This window comes from Dromiciops gliroides, chromosome 4, assembly GCF_019393635.1.
Source record: "Dromiciops gliroides isolate mDroGli1 chromosome 4, mDroGli1.pri, whole genome shotgun sequence".
In the NCBI taxonomy this organism is placed as follows: Eukaryota; Metazoa; Chordata; class Mammalia; order Microbiotheria; family Microbiotheriidae; genus Dromiciops; species Dromiciops gliroides.
In genome coordinates, this window is record NC_057864.1 from 297,178,604 (window position 1) to 297,205,413 (window position 26,810).

A 26,810-nucleotide genomic window follows, 5' to 3' on the forward strand; every position below is an offset into this window, starting at 1 on the left:
TTTTTCTTTCAGGAGATTTTTTTTAAGGACGTAATTGGTGAATTCTTTTAATTTCCATTTTGCCCTTTGCTTATAAAATCTAGGCAGTTTTCTTTTAAGATTTCTTAAAAGATGAAGTCTAGGACCTTTGACATTCAGATAGTTTAATGATTTAAACATTTTTTTCTCCTTGATTTTTTTTTTTAATTTGTAATTTGTTTTTGCTATGAGACACTTTACGTTTTCTTCTACTTTTTAAATCTTTTGACTTTGTTTCAATATTTCTGGTTGTCACATGGAATCATTAGTTTGTATTTGGACCATTCAAAATTTAAAGGAGTTTGTTGCTTAGACAAAGTTTTGTACGTTTTGTGCCAACCTGTGTTAATTCGCTTTCCAATTCTTTCTTCCATAGCTATATTTTTTCAGCTTTTCCCTTGAGCATTCACATTTCATTCATAAAAACAATTTTTTACTCTTTAAAAAAATCTTCATCTCTTTGAGGTATTCAAGTTGAACTTGTGCTCACACTGTGTTTTTCTCTGAGATTTTGCTCATAGATGGTTTGGAATCATTGTTTTTTTTTTCTGGATTTGTGTCTTGAGCATCCTTGTCACCATGATAGTTTTTCATGGTGGAGTTCTTTTTTGTTTGTTCATTCCTCCAGGCTACTTCTTGACTTTGTACTTGATATTATGACAAGGCTCTGGGCACTTGTGGAGGGAAGGTCTGGATTGGTCCTGATACAGCTTTATTGTTATTGAGTGCTGTATTATTCCATGCTGTCACAGACAGCTCAGTCTGGGATGCTGAAAGCTATCAGTCTTCCCAAAGTGGTCTGATCCAAGGTAGAATCTGATTACTGCTTCCCTGGTCTGATCTCTCAAAGTTCCTGACCTGGGTTTGGGTTTCAACAACAATTTAATCCTTTTGGATTTGGCCATTATTAGCCAGCTGGAAAGCTTGGTTGATTCAGAATGATGGAACTCCAAGCCTCCCTTGGGTCCAAGATTCCTGTCCTAATTATAACTTTGAAACTTTCAGATTGGGCTAGAAACTGAAACCGAAACCTTGCCCTTCTCCTGGTGTCAGAGGCAATTGCCTGCTTGCTTTTGAACATGCTCCATTCTTAATATACTGCTGAAGGTCTGTAACTGCTCCTTATACAATCCCTGGGCAAAAGTCCCCTCTTTATGCTACCCTGGATCTGTGACTTGGGTTTGTATATGGCCTCTGTCTATATAGGAGTGCTTTGGACCACATGCTTCTGACCAGATCCTATCCTGTGTCTGCAGACCTATGCCAACCTGGGCTCAACAGATGCCTCTCTGTGACTTTTTTTTTTTTTTGTATTTCCCCATTATGATTCTGTTTGGTGCATTCTCTAAATCTGTTTGGAGGAGTTTTAGCGGGGAGTTTCTTGTGCTTCTTCCTGCTACTCCATTATCTTGACTCTATCTCTCTAAAGGTATTGCTTTTCCAGAGTGATAGAGTATGTGTCAGAGGCAGGTCTTGAAACCAATTTCAGGGCTTCCTCTGTATCCATTATGGTATGCTTCCTCTTTTGTGGGTATCAGTTAATTATTTTTAGTGTGTTCTGAAAGTCAGTAACATCTTAATATTATAATAATAAGTAGCATTTATATATCAGTTTAGGTTTGTGTTTTTTTTGCAGAGCAATGAGGGTTAAGTGACTTGCCCAAGGTCACACAGCTAGTAAGTGTCAAGTGTCTAAGGCCGGATTTGAACTCAGGTCCTCCTGAATCCAGGGCTGGTGCTTTATCCACCATGCCACCTAGCTGCCCCTATCAGTTTAGTTTTTAAAAGTCCTGTATATATGTTCATCTCATTTGATCCTCACTCCAACCCTGTGAGGTAGGTGCTATTATTATTTCCATTTCACAAATAAGGAAACTGAGGGAGATAGGCTAAATAAATGACTTGTCTGTAGTCACATAGCTAGTAAGCGACTGAGCAGTACTTGAATTCCACTTGAATTCTTTCTGACTGGAGGTCTTGTGCTATGTGTCCTTTTGTTTTTTTAATGGAAAGTTTAATAAATGTGGAAGATTCATATCAACAAGTTAAGCTGTGTACTGTATATTGAGGAAAAGATGACACTGTACTTCCCTTTTTAAGAGATTATAGCTTTAAAAAACCTCTAAAGCCTTTTCTATCAGTTATTTTAGGATGTCTTTTAGGGAGAGTAAATTACTTTTCTTAGTACCCAGGGAGTAGAATTAGTGGTACCTATTTTATGACCTGAGAGAGGGGTGTGTGTGTGTGTGTGTGTGTGTGTGTGTGTGTGTGTGTGTGTGTGTGTGAGAGAGAGAGAGAGAGAGAGAGAGAGAGAGAGAGAGAGAGAGAGAGAGAGAGAGAGAGAGTGTTTACTGTGAGAAAATTCTTATGTGTTGGTGGGAAGGGCCATTAGAAGATACTCTATATTATAAAAAATATTGAGAGATAACATGCTCATGATACATATTTTATGAAGAGAGAAAAGTCATGATCCCTGCCACCTGTTGTTTTGAGCATGAAGATCCCTTTTTAGTACCCAAGATTTCTGAGAACTCCTGATAGGAGTTTTATTATTATTTAGTGATAGAGAAACTGCACACTGACATGATTATAAGAATTGGTTGCTTGCAATAACTCTGATGCCCCACAATGGTTTCTGGCCATTTATCTAAAGCATATATAACCAATGAAGCCAACTCTGTCCTCCCTGCCCTTCTCTGCCAATATTTTACTATATTTTCATTATGTAAAACCAAAGGGATGACTATATTTAATGTATTGATGAATGAGTAATTTTGTATATTGCCTAGATTTGGTTAGTAATTGGAAGAGAGGGGAAATGATAATCTCTCCTGGTTAGATAGGGAAAAAGGATTTAGGAAAAGGATAAAATTTAGGCTATTTTTTAAACTTCAGGAAGAAAAATGACTTGATTTAAAATTGGTAACCAGAAAAATAGGAAAGTAATGTTACTAGTTTAGTTTCAAAGCTGCTATTGAAATAATGGTAGAAGTAAAATGACAAACAAAGAAATTTGTGTTCTGAAAACGGTGAAGTATAGAAACAGAAATTAAGGTCCATTTATTGTCCAGTATTGGGGAAAAAATCAATATATTAAAAAATCCTACATAATCATGTGGGAGAATGCCATCATATTACAAGGGAAATCTTGAACCTGCATCAGTGATACATAAAACATATCTTTTACATCAATTTTAAGAAATGCCTTCCGTATATTTTGAAATAAAAAATATTAGGTATCTCATGAAACTAAGATATTCTTATCTTTTAAATTACTAAACCAGTAGAATTAACCTTTAAAATTTCACAATAGCATTTTTTCCTCTTTCTGGAGGAGACTTGACAATCAGTGTTTAATTTTCCTATATTTTAAAATTTATTTTGTAAATAACACATGGAAATTCATGTTTTTTTCATAAACATTCAAAATATTTTGCTTATCTACCTTTAATGACATTTAATGATATGCAAGATATTGTGCTCTCTGGTAATTCAGATTTCTTAGGATAATAGGTGCCAGCTTCCTTTTCCAGATATTTCATGTAACTTAACTTTCTTCATTTACTTTCTATTTTATCCATGCTGGCCTATGACAACTCAACTGTACATTCCATTTTTGTATGATATCTTTAGATAGGCTGTCCTCCAGCCTTGATACATTTCTCCTTCATCTCTACCTTAGAGGCCTTAGCTTCCTTAAAAACACAGTTACCTCCTGTGTTTCTGGAACAGTTTCTTTTTCCTCTTCTTTTCCCTTCAGTTGTTAGTGTTCTTTTCCCTTTAAATTATCTGTTGAATGTTACAGCTTGTATCTCCCCCTAATGTAAATACCTTAAGAGCAAGAACTGTTCTTTTTAGTGTTTATATATCCCTCCCCTCACCCCTCATTCACAGGGCTTTGCCTATAGTAGGACTTTAATACATGTTTGTTAAGTAGAACTGAATGGAAGTAGTTCATTTAAATGACTATTTAATTTTAATATAATCCAGAGAATTGGGAGGGAAGGTGGAGTCAGCTTGGCAATTGGGCCTTCTTTTTTCTTTAGTTGGGAAAAGGCCAGAGGATTGAAGCTTCTTCTGGATCAATTCTTTACAATTTGAAATTTTGTTAGAGGTTGGTTCTTGGCAAAGAACCTTACTTTCCCTTTACTGGGTGTAACTGTCTTTTAGTTTGTCTTAAGGTTCTCAACATTTCCCTTTCTCAATGTCTTGAAAAACATTGTCACATGAAAAATCGAGGGAAATGATAGCGTTTAGTGTGATGAAGAAAAGATTTAGAATATGTAGTTTGATATAGAAGAACAATTAGATTTACCCTCTCCAAAGAAGCAGATGTTGAATCTGTGGAGAGAAGTTACTTGGAGGCCAGATTTCAACTCAGTTTAAGGAATTATTTGCCAACAGTTAAAACTTTTTGAAAATGAAATGGATTCTGTATTGAAATGGTTAGCTTTTCATTAATGGAAATGTTCTGGCAGGGAATGAATCAATCTATCAGAATATTGTAAAAGAGATTGCAATGCTAGGAGCAGCTGGAGTAGATTTTCCTTAAAGACTTAAAATCATAGATTGAAAGCTCTAGGAAATCTTAGAGGACATTGAGTCTAAAACTTTGTTATTCTTCTTCTCCTCCTCCTCCTCCTCCTCCTCATCATTTAAAAACTGGGTTCCAGGTTAAATGAATTGGCCAAGGTGTAGTACATAGCAGAGCTGGGTTTTGTTCCCAAATCCTTCCTTATCAACTCTTAGTATAAGTAGGCATATGGTGGAGAAAAGTAGTTGGGGCAATCCATCTGTAGATGGTATATTCCAGGGTATTGTATGCTTGATCTGTGACATGTTTGAGCACTATTTGTGCATTCAGCTTAGTGCAAACAATTGTAAAGACTGGTTGAGGAAATATTCCAAACAAAATATTTTTTACAGAATATATCAAATAGTCATAAGATGAGAAATAGTAAAGGAAATAAAGTTTACAGCCTTTAGTTGAATTTCCATTACCATTATCGAATACCTCTTGATTTTATCTATAATTTCGACTATTGGCTTCATAATTTATTATTATCTTTTTTTTCTCCAGCAACCTCTACACAAACATTTCAGAGGGGAATAGGTACAAAGTATTACTTAAGGAAGGTTTTGGGATTTTTTTCCTGTTGATTTCATATATATGTGTATGTTTATGTGTATAAATGCACATATGTGTAAATGTGAATAGATGTATATGTGTGTATCTATATATTTTTATACACACAGATATATACACACATGCACACACATATCAACCCATGGAGAAGCGAAGCAATGTAATCACAGAATGAATTTACATACTTGTGAATATGCATTCATTTAGAACTTTAAGTTGAAAAAAAAGATAGTGGATTCTTTGTGTGTTTATATAGTCTCAACTGAAAACTTATTTTCTCATATTTTATTTAAGCCACCTATATTCATGCTTTTAGTTTCTTTAAAATGGAGATTTACCTTGTGGTCTCCTGTTACAATAATTTTTTTCTGGACTTTATATTGGTGCCTAGCTGCTTATTTCCACAAACTACTTTTTAATGGTATATTTTAGTATGCTTATTTCATATCACCTTTATGTTACCATTTCTTTCTCCACCACTGGCAGTTTTATTGAAGCTTCAACACTGTTAAAACTAGTTAGATAATCCAGGTCCCCCCAATTGCTTAAATTTCTAAATATCAAAAATTTTTATGAAGTTTCTTGGTATTTTTTGTTATGTTGGCATACAGGGTGTCCCTTTCATAGTGGATAGCCTTTTACTGTTTGGAAAAATGTTCTTTAAAAATGTACTCTTTTAAAATGTTTCAATGAATATCATATTTGTATTTTTTTGTTTGTTTTGGAAGACCTGGTAGAATTAGGTTATGGAGTTTTGATTTTCATTTTGTATGAAACCCTTGTGTGAGAGCTACCCATGGCAATAAGGTCCAGAGTTATTTTTTAGTCTATTGGCTCAAGCTCCCACTGAGAAACCAAGGAGAATCTCTTTATGATCTGGCAGGCTACAACCAGCTTCCCATTTACATACATGCTGAGTTAAACTCTGCAAGAGGCAAATCCTAGTCATAAATTCTGGTGCTCGAACAACATCTCCAATGTTACTTATAAATTCTAAAGTAAAGGACTTTTTCATACTAGAATCTATGCCTATGGGTGGCAGATGCCATTTCCTGGAATTTTACTGGATCATTCTCTGTTTGGCAAGCAGCTATAACATCAGGTTTTCTACCATACTGTTTGACTTCTTTTGTAGTTTACTCCCATAACACATTGAAAATACATTATATGAATCAAGTTATAATAAACTTGAGCTACATACACTTCAAAAACATGTGAGTAGTAATTTTTAAAGTTTTTTTGTATAAAACTGTGTGCTACAGCTGAGGAAGATACTAAGATAAAAATAAAAGTCCCTGAGTTTGAGGGGTTACAGTTTAGTAGGAGAGTGAAGGATGAAAATAAGGACAATATTAGATAACTGTGTTATCATATATGCAAAGTGTTCCCAGCAAAAAGAGATCATTAATTGGGGAATGGCTGAACAAGTTGTGGTATATGAATGTAATGAAATACTATTGTGCTGTAAGAAATGATGAGCAGGAGGAGTTCAGAGAAACCTGGAAGGTTTCTCTGAGTGAGATGAGAATAACCAGGAGAACATTGTACACAGTATCAACAACATTGTGTGTTGATCAACTGTGATAGACTTGACTCTTCTCAGCAATACAGTGGTCTAAGATAGTTCCAAAGGACTCATGATGGAAAATGTTCTCCAAATCCAGAAAAAAAATCTGTGGAATCTAGATGCAGATTAAACATACTATTTCTAGTTTTTTTTTGTTTTGCTCATCTGTTTTTTTGAAGTTTTTCCTTTTTGCTCTGATTCTTCTTTCACAGCATGACTAATGCAGAAATAGGTTTAATGTGATTGTACATATATAACCTATATCAGATTGCTTGCTATCTTGGAGGGGGAAGACAATTTGAAACTAGATATAAAAACAAATGTTGAAAACTAAAGCAAAACAAAACAGAGATCATTTTCTGACTTATTTGGGGGTAATGGCAAGGCAGTGAGGCATAGATCAGTCAGGTATGATTTCATAGAATATAGCATTTTAGTGGGAGATTTGAAGGCTAGGTAAGATTTCAACAGGAAAAAATAGAGGATGAGAGCCTATTTCAAGAAGAAGAACTTATATGAACAAAATTATAGAAGTGGGAAAGCATAGGACTTGTTTGGGGAATATGGAATTTACTATTTTGGCTAGAAATTGTCAGAAGCCCTTCAATTGCTAGTTTAAAGTGTTTGTACTAAAAAGCTATAAAACTGTGCATATCCTTTGACCCAACAATAGTACTACTATGCCAGTATCTCAAAGAGATTTCAAAAAGGGAAAAGTACTTATATGTACAAAAATATTTATAGCCGCTTTTTTTTTGTGGTGGCAAGGAATTGGAAATTGAGGGGATGTCCATCAATTGGGGAATGGCTGAACAAGTGGTATATGATTGTGATAGATAAGAAATGAGCAGGATGCTATCAGAAAAAGCTGGAAAAAACTTATATGAACTGATGGAGAGTAAAGTAAGCAGAACCAGAACACTGTACACAATAATAGCAATATTTATGATGACTTAGCTATTCTCAGCAATACAATGATCTAAAACAGTCCCAAAGGACTTAGGGTGAAAAATGCTATCGACTTCCAGAGAAAGAACTGCTGTAATCTCAATGCAAATTGAAGCATACTTTTTTTTACTCTATTTTTCTTGTATTTTTTTCTTGTCTGTGTTTTCTTTCACAGCATAACTAATATAGAAATATGTTCTTCATGATTGCACATGTATAAACTATATTGGATTGCTTGAGTTCTCAATGAGGGGGCAGGGAGAGAGAGAATTTGAAACTCAAAATTAAAAGAAATTATGTTAAATTTCCCCCCATGAATTAGAAAATAAAATATTTGAACAAAATGAAGTGTCTGGCCTTTTGTGGTGAATAATGTGATAAATTTTTAATAGCTGAGTGATTTGCATTACTTAGAATATAAACTGCTTGAGGACAGGGAATATTTCTTTTTTTTTATCTTTGTATCCCTAGTGCTGGCACACAGTAGATGAAGAAATACTTGCTTGTTTGATACATTGATAATAAATTTAATCTAGTCATGATATACAATATGGATTAAGGCATGTGGAGACTGGTTAGGGAGCCATTATAATAGTTTAGTCACGAAACATTTTTATAACAAAGAATTGGAAACAATAGATGCCCTTTCATTGGGGAATGACTAAACAAATTGTGGCATACAAGTGTAAGAAATAATAAATATAAAGAGAAAACATATAAAATCATGGAAAAACTTATATGGACTGATACAAACAAAATTAGAATATAGCATTTATAATGACTAAAGTCCACACCATTTCTACATAGTGAAATCTTATCTACCCATCAGTTTTCAAAGGACAAAAGACCCAAGTCAAAATACTGTAGTTATGATTAAACTTGACATGAAAGATGAAAGAAGAAAATGTACCTCTGCTGTAGAAGTAGGGAACTGATAGTAGAACATTCTGTTATACAGAGTGCTCCAAAAGTCATAAGACTTTGGGGATATGTTATACTGTCAGACTTGGGGTAATTTTGCTGAATTACATTTTTCTTTTGAATTCTTTCAAGGAATGAAGGGGAGGGTTCTCTGAAGAGGAGAGGAAGGAGGGACACATTTGGAAATCATGGCTATATAAAAGCAAAAGATAACAATAAAACTTTTAACACCCCCATAGTCCAGGGAAGAGAAAATTAAGACTTAAATTTCAGTGCTAACTGTAGAAATAGAAAGTAGGGAGCAGGACTAATGGTAAGAGATACTAGGGATAGAGAATCTATAGATTTTGAAAGCTGGATATGGAGAGTGAAGGAAGGTGAAATATGATTGAGCATAGATGACTAGAAGCTTGATGATCCCATTAACAAGTCATGTCAGGTAGAAGAGCTGATTTGGGAGAGTTGGAAATGACATAGGCCTGAGGAGAGATTCTTTGAGATCGACTGTGTTTAGGTAGAAGATGAAGGAAATGATAAAGGAAAAGATGACAGAAAATACCAGAGGAGGATCGGAAAAAGAAAAGTAGAAAGAGAACCAGTATTTTTATTATTTTATTCCCCCCCAATTACATGTAAAGATTGTTTTCATCATCCATTTTTGTAAGAGTTTGAGTTCCAAATTTTTCTCCCTTTCTCTCTTCTCTCCCCCTTCCCCAAGACAGCAATCTGATATAGATTATGTATAAGCAATCATGTTAAACATATTTCCACATTAGTCATGTTGTGAAAGCAAAATCAAAACAAAAGGGAAAAACCACAAGAAAGAAAAAAAAAACCCAAAAGGTGAAAATAATATGCTTTTAATCATTCAGTCTCCAGAGTTCTTTTTCTGGATGTGGAGATCATTTTCCATCATGAATCTTTTGGAATGATTTTGGATCGTCATGTTGCTGAGAAGAACTAAGTCTAGCATAGTTATCATTGCACAATGTTGCTGTTACTATGTATCGTGTTCTCCTGGTTCTGCTTACTTGGCTCAGCATCTGTTCAAGTTTTTCAGAAATCTGCCATCTCTTCATTTCTTATAGCACAATACTATCACTACATTCATATACCACAACTTGTTCAACCGTTCCCCAACCAATTTCCCCAACTCCTTCATTTTATATTCAAGAAAACTGAAACCCAGGGAGCTGGAAGTGACTTGCCTGAGATTTGATAGGTAATAAGTGTAATAAAGTTAGAATTTTAAACCTAGGTCTTTTGACTTCAAGAGCCATTGTTCTTTATTCTGTACTCTACTTTTTGATTGATTGCTGGTCTCTCTAACATCCCTTATGGCTTTAGATTTGTGATCCTATAACTTATTAATAAGTTGGAAATTACACATATTAGTGTAGATCGCCAGTTTTATTGAAATAATTAAATTTAATTTTTCTCTGCAATTTGTCTTGTGTTGTAGTTTTTGTTCTTGAAATTTTATTGTTTTACCTTTATCAGTTTTACTTCATCTTTTGCTCTTCTTTGACTAAAAGAGTGAATTAAAAAAACTACATTTATCAAGCACTTACTATGTGCTTGACACCATTCTAAGCATTGGGTATACAAATATAATCAAGCAAAATAACCTTTGTCTTCAGGGAGCTCACATTCCATTGGATGATGATAACACATAAAGGACAGCTGGAAGGAAGAAGATAGCATGGTTTAGAAGGGCCAGGACGTGATGTAGAGGCCTTGTTATGATCAAGATAAGAGAAAGATCACTTATCAGGGCCTAGGGGCCCAGAGGCATAATCTAGGTTCCTATGGGAATAGGCTGAGAAATGATGGTCAGAGTGCAGGCTGAATGGTTTGGAAATAGGCAGAAACTGTACTTACCTGCCCTAATAAGTAATTTTCTCTTTGCTTTATCCTCTCTTGGAGGTTTAAAATTGAGATATTTCTTTCATTTTGAAGAAGAACCTTGCTACCTCTCTGTGTAGTCTGTATCTTCTCTTCGATGAAGGGATGAAGGCAAAAATTGGCAGATTGTGCCACAGTAACAAGGTGTGATAAAACTCTAGAGAAATGGGAGGCTTTTTAAAGGTCAGGGGTTGAATAATAACATTGACGTATCATTTTAGAGTTTACGGAGTTTACTTAAAACAATTTTGGGAAGTAGATATGCAGTTATCTCTACAGTTGAAGAAACTTAAGTAACTCTCTTTCCAAGGTAACATAAATAGAAGAAGAGTTAAAAATTGAAACACTTCCCATTTTTATTATGTCTTTGAAAATTACCTGCAGACATCTCTGAAGAATTCAAATTTCCCTTTAAGTAGTGTATATTGTCTTATTTGGAAAAAAATCTTTAAAATGTACCTTTTTTTCTTTACAGGAAACTGTGGATAGATCCTCAAAAAAATGGAAGATGGAAAGCCCGTTTGGGCTCCACATCCCACAGAAGGATTTCAGATGGGCAATATTGTGGATATTGGTCCAGACAGTTTAACAATTGAACCTTTAAACCAAAAAGGGAAGGTGAGCTTCTAAAAATAGATGATGATAATTCCTTAGATAGTTAAAAGAGTCTGATTTCTGCAAAGGTTTCTTTCTTTTAATGAAAGAGATGCATTTCAGGAAGATTTCTTGGGAAGTAAATTTTAATTAAGTAAATGTATTTTTCTTTTGACTTCTATTATAAAATCAAAGATGTATTTTTCTTAGAATAATTAGAGCTTCTAGAATTAGTAGAACCATACTAATGTGTTTAGCAAAAGTGTAAAAAACATTCATAAGGAAAACAAACTTTTAGATACTGTAATGATTAACATGCATATTGAAAATATTAATATACTAAAATATATTACATATTATAGTAATATAATAATATAATAATGTTACAATATATTATATAATATATTATAAAATACTCCATGAAAATACTGTTCAGTATCAGGCACTGTCTTAAAATTTTATATCAAAGCTTTCTTTTTCCTTTGCAGTTTCTTATTATTTGAAATTAGTGGAATGGAATTCCCTCTAGATTCTTTAAGTTTCAAATTTCTTTTCGTAAGAATGAATTTATGGTTTTATTATTCAATTCCTTTTATTAGTAGGATACTTGTATTAATTGAAGGCTGTTTGTATATTAACTCTACCCTCTCCATGTTAATTTAAACTTTACCCTTTTTATTAAAGAATAAAAGTGCATGATAGTTTTATATTTATATCATATATCTTTAAACCTTAAAATCATTTTTGCTCTAGACAGTATTACAAATTAGGAGTTGGAAAAAGGGAGAGACTGGGAACTGGCAGTTACAAATAAGATCTTTATTATAAATAGAAATTTTTAGTTGTTTTCTTTGTGATAGAACTTCCAAATTTTCAGTTTAATGAATCTTTGCCTTAAAACAGTTGTTTGGGAGTTAAATTTTTGTTTAATTAGTTCTACTTAGTTTAGAATTTGTAATTGTGTGTTGGATTATTTATAGTCTAATAACATAATTAATACAGTGTAGTATGATTGCTTTCCTTTTGGGAACCTAACAAAAACAAGGCATATGTCTCATGGGGACATTTTCTCATGAAGAAAAATACTCTGTTACTGTAAACAACCTACAAAATTAAATGCACATCTATAGTGGCACCATAGATGCCAATTTTATGAAGCCAGAATTGAGAAAAGATGGTCGTTTTCAGAAAATAATTTTTCCTCTCAGAAATCAAAAGATAAGAAATTGTAGATTTATATCTGGAAAGAACTTTCTGTGTGTTCTAGTCCAATTCTTTATTTTACTGATTAAGAAACTGAGGACCAGAAAGATTAATTTGCTCTTAAGGTCACAAAGGTAGCAGAGGAAGACTGACACCTAGATTCTTTGATTCCAGGCCCAGTACTTTCTACTATACCATCAGGCAACTAAAGGAATCACATATATGCATAAGATGAAGGAGCCACAGAGAGAAGAAGGTCTTAAAAAATATAAACTAAAGAAAAAAATTAGGTTTATGCATCTAGATTTCAGTGTATTTTGCTACATGAAGATGTAGAATGTCGTATCAAAATCACTGTTTAGGGGCAGCTAGGTGGCGAAGTGGATAGAGCACCAGCCCTGGAGTCAGGAGTACCTGAGTTCAAATCCGGCCTCAGACACTTAACACTTACTAGCTGTGTGACCCTGGGCAAGTCACTTAACCCCAATTGCCTCACCAAAAAAATAAAATAAAATAAAAAAATCACTGTTTAAAATACAATGATTGATTTTTGCTCATGGATTTTACTTTTTTTTTAGTTCATATTTGTGATTTAATGACTATAAAAGACACTTTGTGTGGAAACCTCCTTAGTTCTTCCATCAGTCAATCAGTGTTTGCTAAGTATCTACTATGTGTGAGGCACCAGAAATGCGATGTCAAAAGTAAAAGTTCTTGTCCTCAAGGAGCTTGGATACAGATGATACTTCACACTTCTTTTCTCTTTAAAGTTTACAAAGCACTTTTCCCCCAACAACTCTGTGAAGGTAGCCATCCCATTTTATAGGTAAGAAAACCAAATCTCAGAAAGCTTAAGTCATATACAGAGTAAGCGGTGGAGCTGGGATCTGATCTTTGTCTTTACACTTCAGGTATCATGTTATTTTCAGTAGAACATGCTACTTTCCATAAAAAGTTCATGTTTATATGATAGAGTTATTCCAAATGAAAGAAAACTAAGCTAAATTTATATATTTCATTATTATATTGAAACTAGAGCATTAAATCCAAAATTTAATTAAGACTTTTGAAAAAAGAATGGACATTGTCTCCTCAAAACATTTGTTTCCTTAGTCAAATTATGACATCTCTAATTTTGTAACTCTGACTATACAAAAAACAAAAAATTTACCTATTAAACAAGCAGAAACCTTAATCTGTAGGTTTGCAGTTTTGCCAGATATGTTTAGGCAAATACATATTTATCCACTTTTAAATTATTCATTGTACTGAAATGGAAACTAATATGAATAATTGAGATCCACCAATAATAAGACCTCAAAAGTTGTCTTTTAGTATAAGCCTTTCATTTGTGCTATAACAAGTGACAAAATTAATTGAATCTAGTTTTAATTTACTTTTATGTATTTGAGAGAATATGCTCTTATTGATAAAATTGCCTTGGAGCCAGGAAAACCAGGGTACATGTACTATGTCTGACACATACCAGCTGTGTTGATCTGGGCAAGTTACCCCATGCTTCACATAACTCACTGAGACCGTAAGTGGCAAAAAAGTGACAGTCTTCATTAATAGAAAAAGTTTCCTCATTGGGAGTGTCTGGTGTTAATGAAATCACAGTCCATTCCTTATATCCCATCTTTTTCTCTGATTAAAGCCCTGATCCTCTGCAATAGATAGGCAGAAAAATAAATTACATATGTGGAGGACTTAATCTGATAATTTGTAGGCTAGGTAGTCACTTTCTGAATTACTGCAAAATATGTTCATATTTTTAGAATGATCCAGTTCTTTATTTGTATTATGGAACTGTGCCCTTCTGGCTGTGGAAGGGTGAAGACCTGATTTCTGAGACTTCCACCCTCTATGTTATCTCTGTGATTTCTATTAACATTGTTCTCACAGGGCAGTTGTTAAAATGGTATTATATACTCAGTTCATTCCTTAAGGGAGTATATGACAAATGATTTGAGATACATCTTTCTGTGTAAACATGTGCTCTAAAAGGATTGTTCAAGGTACTCCTCTTTATTTCCATCACTGGGCATTTCCTTCCTTTTCTTTAATCTTTACCCTCTTCTGTATACCCAGCCAGTAGTTTGCCCTTCTACTCCATTTTCATCATGATCTGGGATGTTTACTTTATGCTATTGCTCATTAGGGAGTGGTAATTAATTTTTTTTAGGAGGGAGTAGAAAAAAATCTTGTCCAAGTGCTACAAAAATCTCTTGTTAGCAGAGCCTTGCTGCTGCTACAGTGTGGCATAACAGAAAGAACATATCCTGGGTTCTAGCCCTTATATTTTGTCACTACTTTGCTGTGTGACTTTGAGGAAGCCTATTCAGGGCCCCTGTGTCTTTATTTTGTAGAATCATAGATTTGTTGCATATTGATCATAGATCTAGGAAGGGTACCCAAGAGATGATCCCTTCTGACAGCTTCATTATATAGATGAGGAAACTGAAGCATACAGTTGAGTTGTCCAAGTTCACACAGGCAAAAACTTGTGGAACTGGGTTTGTTTTTACTCCAAATTCAATGTTATTTCCATTAGATTTTTTTTTCCAAACAGAAATATAACATTGGGCTTAATTAAGTGATCTTAACCCTTTTTTTCCAGCCTGACTTGGTAGGGATCAAAAACCTGCAATTTAAAAAAACAAAACGAAAAACTAGTCATAATGAAACTGTCTTAATTACTTTCCTTAGTTCAATTATAATGCAAGCAGACTAGAAGAATAATCTTTAGCATTCATATTATGCTGTCAGTTATTAGAACTTTAATTTTCTTCTTTATGTCTATGTTTTTATATAAAGAGGCACAATTATAATTATATGTAAATCACTGAAGTATCTTATATTGTTCTAAAATTATTTAAAAGTATCCAGCTATATTCAGTAAATATTCATTAAACCTCTACTGTGTATGAATCCACTCTTACTGTTGTGGTGGGGTAATATTTGTCATCTGAGGCAGGAACTCTGATTTTAAAATAGAATAATTTTTACAAATGCTTTCTATATATTTTTTCAGTTCAATATACTTTTTTGGGGCGGGCAATGAGGGTTAAGTGACATGCCCAAGGTCACACAGCTAATAAGTGTCAAGTGTCTAAGGCCAGATTTGAACTCAGGTCCTCCTGAATCCAGGACCGGTGCTTTATCCACTGTGCCATCTAGCTGCCCCTCAATATACTTGACATGTTTTCTAACTTGAAGATAAGTGAAAACTGGCTTTCAGTTTCTTCGAGGAGAAGCAAATAAAAGCATTAATTGGGTTGGTTTTATTGTGACCAAGGGCATAAGAAACAATTTCATGGGACAATTGTTCATCTCATAGTGCAATGCTTATGATAAGCATTTGACAAGATATTGCTATGTCAGCATATGTGCCAATATTTGTTGAAGATAAATAGGATAAAGAGGTAGAGAAACTTTATAAAGAAGTTGATAATACTCCAAATTTAATTAGTATATGTAATACTCAGTAGTGACTTTATAGATCAGCACAGGGGGATGAAGATGAAAAATATGTTGGAAACTATTGCTCCAGAATAAGAATTGACAGAAGCCTAAGGTTTGTTGACTGTATGGGAGCCTCATCCCTATACACCATTCATTAATCCTTTCTTTGAGAAAAAATGAGGAGGTCCTAGACATGGCATATACCAAATAATACAATAAAATGAAATATGATTCCAATCAATTGTCATTGTATAGTCAGGCCAATGACTTGATATTATCGAAGCAGAAATAGAAAGTCTAGCTTCTTTACATATGCTACCTACATAATCTTGGGCAAATCATATAACTTCCCCAGGTCTCAGTTTCATCGTCAGTAAAATGAGTGGGTTGGACTTGACCTCTTTTGGTTCTTCCAGTGCTTTAAATATGATCCTGTCATACTATGATATGAAAAATAGTAAAATAAGAATTGTGGAATAGAATTGAGGTTACTTTAGTCTAACCTCTTAAAACAAGCTGTTGATGTACAAAAATGGGAAATGAGTAAAAACATATTGATACAGACTATCACCATTTACTAATTAAATTTAACTCATATAAGTCATTCAGTATAATGAGGAGTCTCAGCCAGTAAACATGTTTTTTTAAATAAGTTTTTATTGCTGTCTTCTGTTTCTTATATTATCATGGTTATCCAAGTATTCTTTCTCCTCCCCCCTCCCAGAGAGTCATCCCATATAACAAATGATATTTTTTGAGAGGGGAAAATCATAAAAACCTATTTAATGCATTAAAAAAGCCTGAAAACATGAGCAGTGTATAAATCCTGTGCACTTTCTCCTTCCACTAGGGTGTAGGTTGAGGGGGTGTCCTCTCATATCTCTTCAGTTGAGTTCCAGTTCTTAGCTGTCACAAAAAAAAGTGCTGATACAAATATTTTGGTGTTGATGGGAAATTTCTTCTTATCTGTGGCTTCACTGGGATATAAGCCCATAATCTCTGGTTCAAAGGTTATGGACATTTTGGTCACTTTGCATAATTCCAAATTGCTTTCCAAAATGGCTGTACCATTTCACAGCTACACCAACAAGGAATTGTTGTGCCTGTCATTCCACAACCTCTTCAGCAGTTAGTGTTGCCATTTTGGGATCATTTTTATCAATTTGCAGTGTATGAGTTAAAACCTCAGGGTTATTTTGATTTATATTTCCCTTATTACTCATGATTTGGAACATTTATTCATGTGGCTATTAATACTTTGCAACTCTTCCTCCAAGAACTTTTGGTTAATATACTTTGACCACTTAACTATTGGAAAATGAATAAGTCCATAAACATTTGACCTCCTTGTTAAACACAGAGAGATGGTCGGCAAGGGCAGCACTGATTTGGAACATCAAGACATTTTTAATATTTTACAGGAGAAAATGGTGAAAAATTATGAGCAGTATTGCCTCATAAAACAGAAAGATGCAACTGAAGTAAAAATAAGCTTATGGAAAGTTTGACAAGAGCCAACTAATAAAATCTCCCTGAGAATATTTAAGAATGAAGCTGAATGGACGATAACACATTGAAAGAAGGGAAAAGATATATAAAAATTAAAAAAAAACCAAATTCTTTTCATTGAGAATAATAGCGAAAATACCACATTTGGACTTTTAAAATCATAGTTTCCAGTGGTCTGTGCAGAGAACTGGATATGGCACTAAAGAAAACTAAGATGGGAAAGATCAATTAGACTAGGTGAATCATGCAGAGAGACCCATGCTGGGTGTACAGTTTTGAGGGAGGAGTCCATTTTCAAGATATCTGAAAAAGGAGAATACCTGGTGCTTGAGGGAAAAAAAATCATGTTATTACTACTAAAAAAACTACTGGGAGAATGTCAATCAATCAGTAGAAATTTATTTGGTGCCCATGTGCCAAAGCATTGTGCTATGTGCTGGAGATAAGAGAAATGCAAAAGACAGCTCCCTGCCCTAACAGAGCTCATGGTTTAATGGGAGAGACAACAAACAAACACATATACAAACAAGTTATATATAGGATGACTAGGAAATAATTAACAAAGGGAAGACATGAAGTAAGAGGGGTTGTGAAAGGCTTTCTGTCAAATATGGGGTTTTAGGGACTTTAAGGGAGCAGGAAAGCCGGTAGGTGAAGGTGACATAGTACATGTCTGTTTTACCATACAAAAAACATTTTAGGACAATAATCTATACATACATTGAAGATATACTTGTTAAAAGTATGAGAAGGGAACAGGAATATTTTCACAAGTGATGGTCTACATCTGACCACATTTTTAGTGTTGCAAAATTGATGGAAAGTTACAGAGAAAAATCACATTCCATGGGCTTATTTTTTGTTGAATATAAAAATAAACTTGATTCAGTCCATCATAATGCCACCTTGAAGGCTCTATTCTGACAAGGTGTCTCTCATGCAAATGTCAAAATTATATAAATTTTCAAGATTCCTTGAAAAATGTTACAACAGAGAGAATTTTCACCCTCTATTGATAGCAGACAAGGAATTAAACAAGGTGATATAATTGTTGAAGGTGTTTGTAATTCTGTCATGGAGAATGCCTGTTTCAGAATTCAAATGGAAGAAAGATTTATTTTAGGTGGCAAGGTTCTTTAGATGCTTTAGTTTACAGATATATAAGTGTTTTAAGATTTGAAAAGCACTTTGCATATATTGTCCCCTTTGATCTCCATAACAATCCTGTAAAATAGGTGTGGTTAGCCCCATTTTTCAAATGAAGATTTATTTTATTTTATTTTGTTAATCTTAAAAGTATTTTATTTTTTCCAGTTATATGTAAAGATAGTTTTCAGCATTTGTTTTTATAGGATTTTGTGTTGTAGATTTTTCTCCTTCCTTCCCTTCCCTTCCCTACAAATGAGGATGTTGAGGGTGATAGTGGTTAAGAGATTGGCCTTGGGCCACACAGCTAGTAAGTGTCTGAGGCCATATTTGAATTCAGATCTTGACTCTGAGCCCAGAACTCTATCCACTTCATTATCTATCTCCTTTAGTAATACTGTGCCAGTTGGGGGGCAGCTGGATGGCACAGTTTATAAAGCACCAACCCTGGATTCAGGAGGACCTGAGTTCAAATATGGCCTCAGACACTTGACACTTACTAGCTGTGTAACCCTGGGCAAGTCACTTAACCCTCCTTGCCCTGCAGAAAAAAAAAGGTAATACTGTGCCAATTGCCTTGGACCCTCAAACAAATTTCAAATCCCCCTAAATGAGTTTCCTAGTTATTTAAGAGTTGGGCCTGACTATCCGCTAAAGAAAAACCAAATGGATAAAAGAATCCTTGTCCAGAATGCAAATGCAGTTGGATTGACAGCAGAAAGAGTTGGTCCACTAGTATAGCATAATCTGTCCCCATTGCCCTGACTGTCCTGTCTCTTAGTATTCCTCTCCTACTTTGTATATATTGTTGTATGTACTTATTTGCCTGCATTTTGTTTCTGCCTAGGAGAATTTTAGTTTCTGGAGGAGAGGGACTGTTTTTGTAGTGCTAGTTTCTAAGAGAAGTGGAAGATTAGAAGACCATGAGCCCAGGTGCTCAAATCATGGTGGGGAGAGAAAAGCATGGCCCATGTCATCGACAGTGTTCAAGTTAGTATGTTAGGTGTCTTAACATTCAAAGCAAGATGTGGTATTGGAGGATGATGTAGAGCAAGAACCTGTCTTTGGGTATAGGAAACAAGGACTTTGGTAAAACTCTTCCTATAGGTTCTGTGAGATAGGGGTAGTGGGAAAAGAGGGGAACAACTTCGGTGAAGTTTACCAGAGAATCCTCATACATGACATCGGGGAGAAACCGATAGAAGAAAGCACGTGGGTCCTTAGGATTCCTCTGTAAAGAATTACACTCTCTCACAAGACCTAATTAGGAATAAAAGAACAGGTTTATTGGGGTACAAGAGAAACCGGCTGGGAGGAAGGTTTTGCATGAACAAAACGCTTTCCTCCCTGGCTAACTTGTGGGGTGCCATTTTATAGCATTTAGATGGGGTGGGTAAGAGTCTCTTATTGGGTGAGGGGCTGGTGGTCTCCCCCCGTTGTGCTGGGGTAGGAGGAATCCCTCGTGAGTGATCTGGTGGTGGGTGTCAACTTTGTCCTGATGGGTCTAAGTAGTCTGCTGATGGGCAGTTCCAGGTGGTCTTCTCCTGGATTATCTCATCCAGGTGCTCAGGATGACTGGAATGTAGGGTGATGGTCCTGGAGCATGCTCAGTTCGATCTGTGCTGCTTATCTCTGTTAGGTGAGTGTGTGTGTGTGTGTGTGTGTGTGTCCTTGATTGAGTTCAAGGAGAGGCCTACTTGATTTCAAGGGAAAACCCCTGAGGTTTCAAGGAAAAAGTTCCTTGAACCCCCCAGAGAATTGTTGGGGTAACCGGGGCCCATAATCCTCCCATGACATTCAGAAGCCACTTTTTAAATGTAAAATTTTTATTGATACCTTTTTTACATCATCATAGTTATCCCCAGTATCCCTTCCATTTCCCCTCCCAAATCCATATTATATAACAAGTGATATTATTTAAAGACAAAAAAGAGGGGAAAAATGAACAAACTTGATCAATATGTTGAAAAAATTCAAAATGAAAACCACTTTTTCAATTAAGAAGGGAAGGTAAAGGGAAAAGGGAAAGGGTAAAGGAAGTGTTTAACAGTGGAATAGGAGGGGGTATCAAGGCACAATGGGAAAGGGTTAGTAGAAGATAGTAATTGGTCGGGGAGAACTGAAGATGAAAAAGAATCAGTATGGGAGTGAAGAGGTAGCTGCAGAAAAGGATTTATGCTTAGGTGTGGTGCATCTGTATAGGGTTTAGTGGAATAGGTATGTTGGGTAAACTGAAGGGGTATATTAGTGATAGGAGGATGATGATGGATATTAAATAGACATAGATGGTTAATGGAGACACTTGTAGGATTATAACTTTGTTATAATGAATATCTATACAATATTATGGAATATCTTATCTAGATTTTGTATCTCACCTTTGTTTAGAATAGTACATTAAAAAAACAAATATTTGTTGTATCAGCACACTCAATGTTAATCTTCAGCTAAATTAGGAGCTAACCAGGCATTTGAAGGATATGAGAACCTAACCACTATTTATAACATTGTTTCTATTGGAACATCTGGGTTTGGGAAAGCTTTTGAGTTGGGGGTTAACTATACAAAGAACTCTAGGAACATGGAATTTCACAGTATAAACTCATGGGAAAGGTGAAACTTTTTCCTGGCTTCATGCAAATGTATATAGAGCCATAGCAATTATTCACATGACATAAAATGGTTGACTGATGCGTTCACAGAATTTTCCTTGACCAAACGTACCTAAAGAGGCAGTGTTTTCTGAAAAGCATCAATTTGAATGTTAACATTTGAGATTGGCCTAGATAAAAATGTAATTGTTTTTAGACGTACAGGGTCTGGTATTTGAAATCAAATGTTCTTCATCACATCATATCTTTTTATCAAAATGGCAACTGTAGCATTTAAGTATTACAGAAATTCACTCTGACCATGAACTATGTAATGCTTTATGGTACAAATACTTTGGTACATATTTTATCTACTCTGAGAAATGTTTGAACAAAAGGTTTTTTCCCCCTAAACTGCAGGGATAGCATTTTAAAATTTGATGTTAATATATCTAAGTTATTTGTTTTCTTTCTTACTCCCCCCTTTGTTTTAAAATAAGATAGTTTCTGCATGTATAATGAAATATATTTACATTTTCTATATTTTATTATATTTGGGGGTGAATTATTAAATAATGTTCTGATGAAGATTTTTCTTAAAAATTACATCCTTATTTTGCCTCTGTTCTATTATAGTGTTGGTATTTAATAATAGTATATTTGAATTTCTTTGGTTAATTTGTTAAACAAAAAAGTTTTGTATCAGACAAAGCAATCTATTATTGAAAGAAAAAGCGTGTCATTTTTTGTGTTGTCTTTTATTTATGTAGTTCAAAATCTAAAATAATTTTTTTTTTGGTAGACGTTTTTGGCCCTTATAAATCAAGTTTTTCCTGCAGAAGAGGATAGTAAAAAGGATGTGGAAGATAACTGTAAGTAATAATGAAAAAATATACAATAAAATAAAATAAGATAGTAGATGTTGACAAAAAGTAGTCAATTATTTTTTACTAGGTTATTGTGCTTTTTATCCTGGGTAATAATGTTTAGGATGTTAATATTTCACCATACTTGAACTTAAATTTTGAGTCATTTTGAAATTTTATCTTGAACAAAGTGAATATTTTAAAAGTTGTACCTGTAGTTCAGTAATTTTGGTTTTGGTTTTTTTTTTTTTTTTTTTTTGTGGAGCAATGGGGGTTAAGTGACTTGCCCAGGGTCACACAGCCAGTAAGTGTCAAGTGTCTAAGGCTGCATTTGAACTTAGGAACTCCTGAATCCAGGGCTGGTGCTTTATCTACTTTGACACCTAGCTGCCCCCAGTTCAGTAATTTTGAATGCTAAATTAGATGGAAAAATTAAACTTCATAAAAATCAGCTCATAAATCTAGTTTGTATTATATAATAACTAGTAATTAACGTCAGAGCATTTTGTACATATGAAATGCAACACAAAATCAATTATATATGGTTTGATTTGCATGGAAAGATGATTTGGTGTTTAGTCAGCTGGTTATGATTTCTTCCCCCAAGATGAGTCAAAAATTATTCTGTAAGAACTTAAGAACTGTATTAGAAAATTATCATAGTATTTGTATCATGATCTTTTTAATATTAACAGTGTACAAAAATCTTAGAATATTTTTGTTTCACTAACTTTTTATAAAAATCACATTTGACTGAGCATAGAAAATTTAAAGACTGAGGGAAATAACTCGGTTTCCAAGAAATAAGAGAAAATATGGAGATAAATTTAGGAGGGTGAGTTGTGTTCTAATCAGAGAATGTTTTGTGCAAAGAAGTAAAAGCAAAAAGAAAGGGGAATGAAGAAACCTTAACTAATAATAGAGAAGAAAGAATAAATGAAAAATCTTTCTTCCCTTAAAATTTGTTAAGAGTACTTAGGATTGACAGTCAATCCTAAGAGGTCTTGTCTTGGAATCATTAAGGCATGGTTTACAGTCCCTCTCTGATACCTTTTAGCACTGTGACTATGGGCACAATTAGTTGACCTTTCAGTACCTCAGGTAACTGATTATAAAGCTGCATCTGTATCAATGGAGAGACTTTCCACAGAGGTAGTTTCCAACAGCCATGAAATCATAGTTCAGTACAAAAAATGAAACAAAAAAAAACCCAAGAGAAGGAATTCACTTTTGTGCTTCATATAAACTCAGTGCTTTGATGTGATTTTCTAAATCTTCATGCACCTTATAAATTGCAAACTGGTTACATGAGGTTAAGATATTTTTCTTTGATTTAATTTACATTGTCAAAGTCTCCTGTATGATTATTTATTTTATCCTGTGTTTGTGTATAATTACTTTATTTCCCTGATTGTTTAGTGGAAAGTGTACTGAACTTGGAATCAGAGAATCTAGGTTCATATCACAGCTTTGCATGTGACCTTGGGCAAATAACTTAACCTCTCTGGGTCCACTTTTTATCTAGAATGAGAAAATTGAACTTCTAAAGTTCCCTACAATGCTACACTTATGATCTCAAGACAGCAGTGTGTAGCTTTATGCTATGTATTCCATGTAGGTGAATGTCCTCTTTTATGATGCTGTGTGTATAGTAACTGTTTAATATCTGTCAGCTGTCTTTATTATAGCCAGTCTATACAACCAACTTATGCTAAGTGTGGCATATATAATTATAATTTCTATTTGGAAACTCTATCATAGGCTATGTAAATGGTTCACTCTAAACTTTTCAGGAAGACGAACATGCTTTCAATGGGTAGGCCCAGGTTTCACAGCTGACAAGATGACTCTGTTACTTCATTAGATCTTTTGTCTCAAGTTTGATGCCAGACTGTCTGGTTGTCTGCCAAGAGATACATTTGCTTTGTTTTCTGCTTCCTCATGGAGTGAATACTAGACTGAATTCCTCTTATCTGCTTCAATGTGATACTGTAATGAATAAGTATATGATGTCTGTAAAGTACTTCAAAGTCTAAAAAAACCCCTTCTTTTGAAATAGAATTACATTTATCGCCATTTGGAACTCCTTGACAGCTTTCAATTCTGTGCTTTGAAGAAAGAAGATTTTTGGCTTTCTGTAGCACTTTATCTGATAGAGATTAGTACAATGGTTCTGTTTATTCTGGTTGATTGTTAGTAATCAAGGAATATTAAAATATGAAGTGATTTTATAATAAACATATGTAGTATTCCTTCAAAGAAAATGATATTTTAAGATATTAATTGTGAGATTCACATGAACACTCAAATGTGCACAGTATAGTATAGATGATAGACAGTTGAACTCAAGAGTCAGAAACATTGGGGTTCATATCTCACCTCTCATTCATATTGTCTATATGAATCCAGGCAAGTCATTTAACATCTTGATGCCTCAGGCAATTCTAATCAGTTGAAGAGCAGTTGGTGATCATTATTGAAGGAGAAGTTTCCTCACTAGTCTCTATATCAGTGAAATCATAGATTTTCTGTTTCTGTCTCTTTCACTTTCCACTGCCCTCTCCCATTCTCCCTCCATCTCTCTTATATGTATCTATGTATGAATGCTTATATATCAGTCATTAATCTTATTAATAGATTTCTACTTACTGGAGGTTGAAGCTGAAGGGGTCATATAGTTCAGCCTCCTTTCCAAAAAAGACTTCATTCAGCAATTACTTTCTTTTCTTTTTTTTTTTAATTTTGGTGAGGCAATTGAGGTTAAGTGACTTGCCCAGGGTCACACAGCTAGTAATTGTTAAGTGTCTGAGGTCAGATTTGAACTCAGGTCCTCCTGAATCCAGGGCTTGGTGCTCTATCCATTGTGCCATGCTGACCCTCAGCAATTACTTTCAACAAATGTTTGATTGCCTGCTATTTGCAATGTACTGTGTACTCTGTTGTGGGATATACAAAGATAATTCTTGCCCTCAAGGAGTTTATAATTGATTAGGGGAGAGAATACATGTCTATATATAACCATATTAGAAGGCTATGTGTATTATAGCAAGTACCAAAAAACATGTACAAAGGAGGAAAAGATTCCTTTGAGCTGGAAAGGAAGATTAGGGAATGCTTCATGGAAGATATAGTATTTATAGAATTTCAACAGGCTGAAATGGGAAGGTATTTCAGTCAGAGGAAATGGCTTCAATATAGGTATGTAGGTGGGAAAACTCAGGGTACACTCATTGCTCATTTCAATTGTGTCCAATTCTTTGTGACGCCATTTGGACTTTTTTTTGGCAAAGGTACTAGAGTAAAAGAAATTTACTGGAGTGGCTTGCCATTTCCTTCTCCAGCTCATTTTATAGATGAGGAAACTGAGGCAAAAAGGGTTAAGTGACTTGCTCAGGGGCACACTGATAGTAAAAGTCTGAGGTTGGATTTGAACTTAGGTCCTCCTGACTTTACTAATACTCTGTCTACTCCACCATCTTGCTACCTGAAATGCAAGACATATCAAGAAGCAAAATTGATAGGACTTGGATGTGGGAGGTTAAGAGAACAGAAGGGAAAATCAGAGATAAATATAGGATTTTTGCACATGGGACACTGGCAAAATGATTGTGCCGTTAACAAAAATAGGAAAGTTAGGAGCAGGAACTAGTTTGTGGGTTTGCATTTGGGACAGGAATGGAAATTAGTCCAGTTTTGTATATAGGGAAGTTGAGAAATTACTGGGGGCATTCACTTACTGTTAATGGCAGACATTTATATGCTATTTTAAGGTTTGTAAAACACTGTCCCTACCTTCTCATTTGAACCTCATAAAAATCTGTGAAGTAGGTACCATGGATATTATCCTTATTTTATGGATGATGAAAGTGAAGCTCAAAGAAATTGTGATTTGCCTTTATTCTCAAAGCTAGTAAGCATGGGAAATGGTATTCCAATTCACATTTCTCCTGACTCCAACTGTTGCACTCTCTCCATTTCATTATCTCTCTATAACCCAACCTAATTTGAATTTGAATACACAAACACTATTGTGATATTTTAATTTCATTAATTTTTTTAAACTTTTAACCAACAACTATTTATCATTACACATAATGAAATGATGTAAGAGGCCTTTATACAACCCTTACCAAAGTTCCTGACCCTTAAATACTTGTTGACTGACTGAAAGAGAGCAAAATCTCTCCTTTCCATTGGTGAAAGGAATTTCCTATACTGACAAAATCACTAGTTTGGACAAAAAAATGTAGCCTAGTTTTAAAATGAATGGTGCAAATAATAACTTAATAGAGAACTTTCATTTATTTATTTATTTTAAAAGAAAACCAATTCTTGCATCAAGTTACACTCCCCCATGATTTAAAAAAGTTTGATTAACAGAGTTAACAAATCAGTTTCAGTATTGGTCAGGACTATTTAGTTTCAATTCTCTTTTTCTTAAGATAAATTAATTTCCAAATTTTCCGTTTTAGGCTCACTGATGTACTTAAATGAAGCCACTCTCCTCCATAATATCAAAGTGCGATATAGTAAAGACAGAATTTATGTAAGTATTACAAATGCATCTAATAGTTTGGAATTTTATGTGTAAGTGAATTATTTTATATCACATATAGTTTTATTTTTGTTTACAAAAATAATTTTAATGGAACATTTATTTATGGAATTGAAATTTATCATTATTTTATTACTAAAATGATTCAAATTGAAGTTAGTACATTTGTAGTGATTCGTGTATTTAATACTTTCTATATACCAGTATACCAATACATTACTAAGACATTGTCTTCTTGTACTTTTAATTCTGAATGAAGTGATTAATTTGATTTAATTCTGTATATGGGCTTAGAAGTAAATTACTGCCCTGGCTGTGGATAAATTACTTTGCTGGAAGTTCTGCTGTTACTAAAGATGAGCTTCTTTCTCTTCAT

The 26,810-nt window shown here is 34.3% G+C and overlaps 1 protein-coding gene across 5 annotated transcripts in view; it reads left to right on the forward strand.

Annotated features, from left to right (window-relative positions):
• Positions 1–26,810, forward strand: part of MYO6 (myosin VI) — a 217,478-nt gene that overhangs the window by 81,301 nt on the left and 109,367 nt on the right. For all 5 annotated transcript variants that reach the window (XR_006356388.1, XM_044003763.1, XM_044003764.1 and 2 more), the window contains exons 2-4: positions 10,981–11,123; positions 21,816–21,885; positions 26,352–26,425. Coding sequence is in view for 4 of the 5 variants with exons in the window: in XM_044003763.1 (XP_043859698.1) it covers positions 11,007–11,123; positions 21,816–21,885; positions 26,352–26,425 (261 nt within the window). In the remaining variant the exon portion in view is untranslated. The remainder of the gene's footprint in view (positions 1–10,980; positions 11,124–21,815; positions 21,886–26,351; positions 26,426–26,810) is intronic.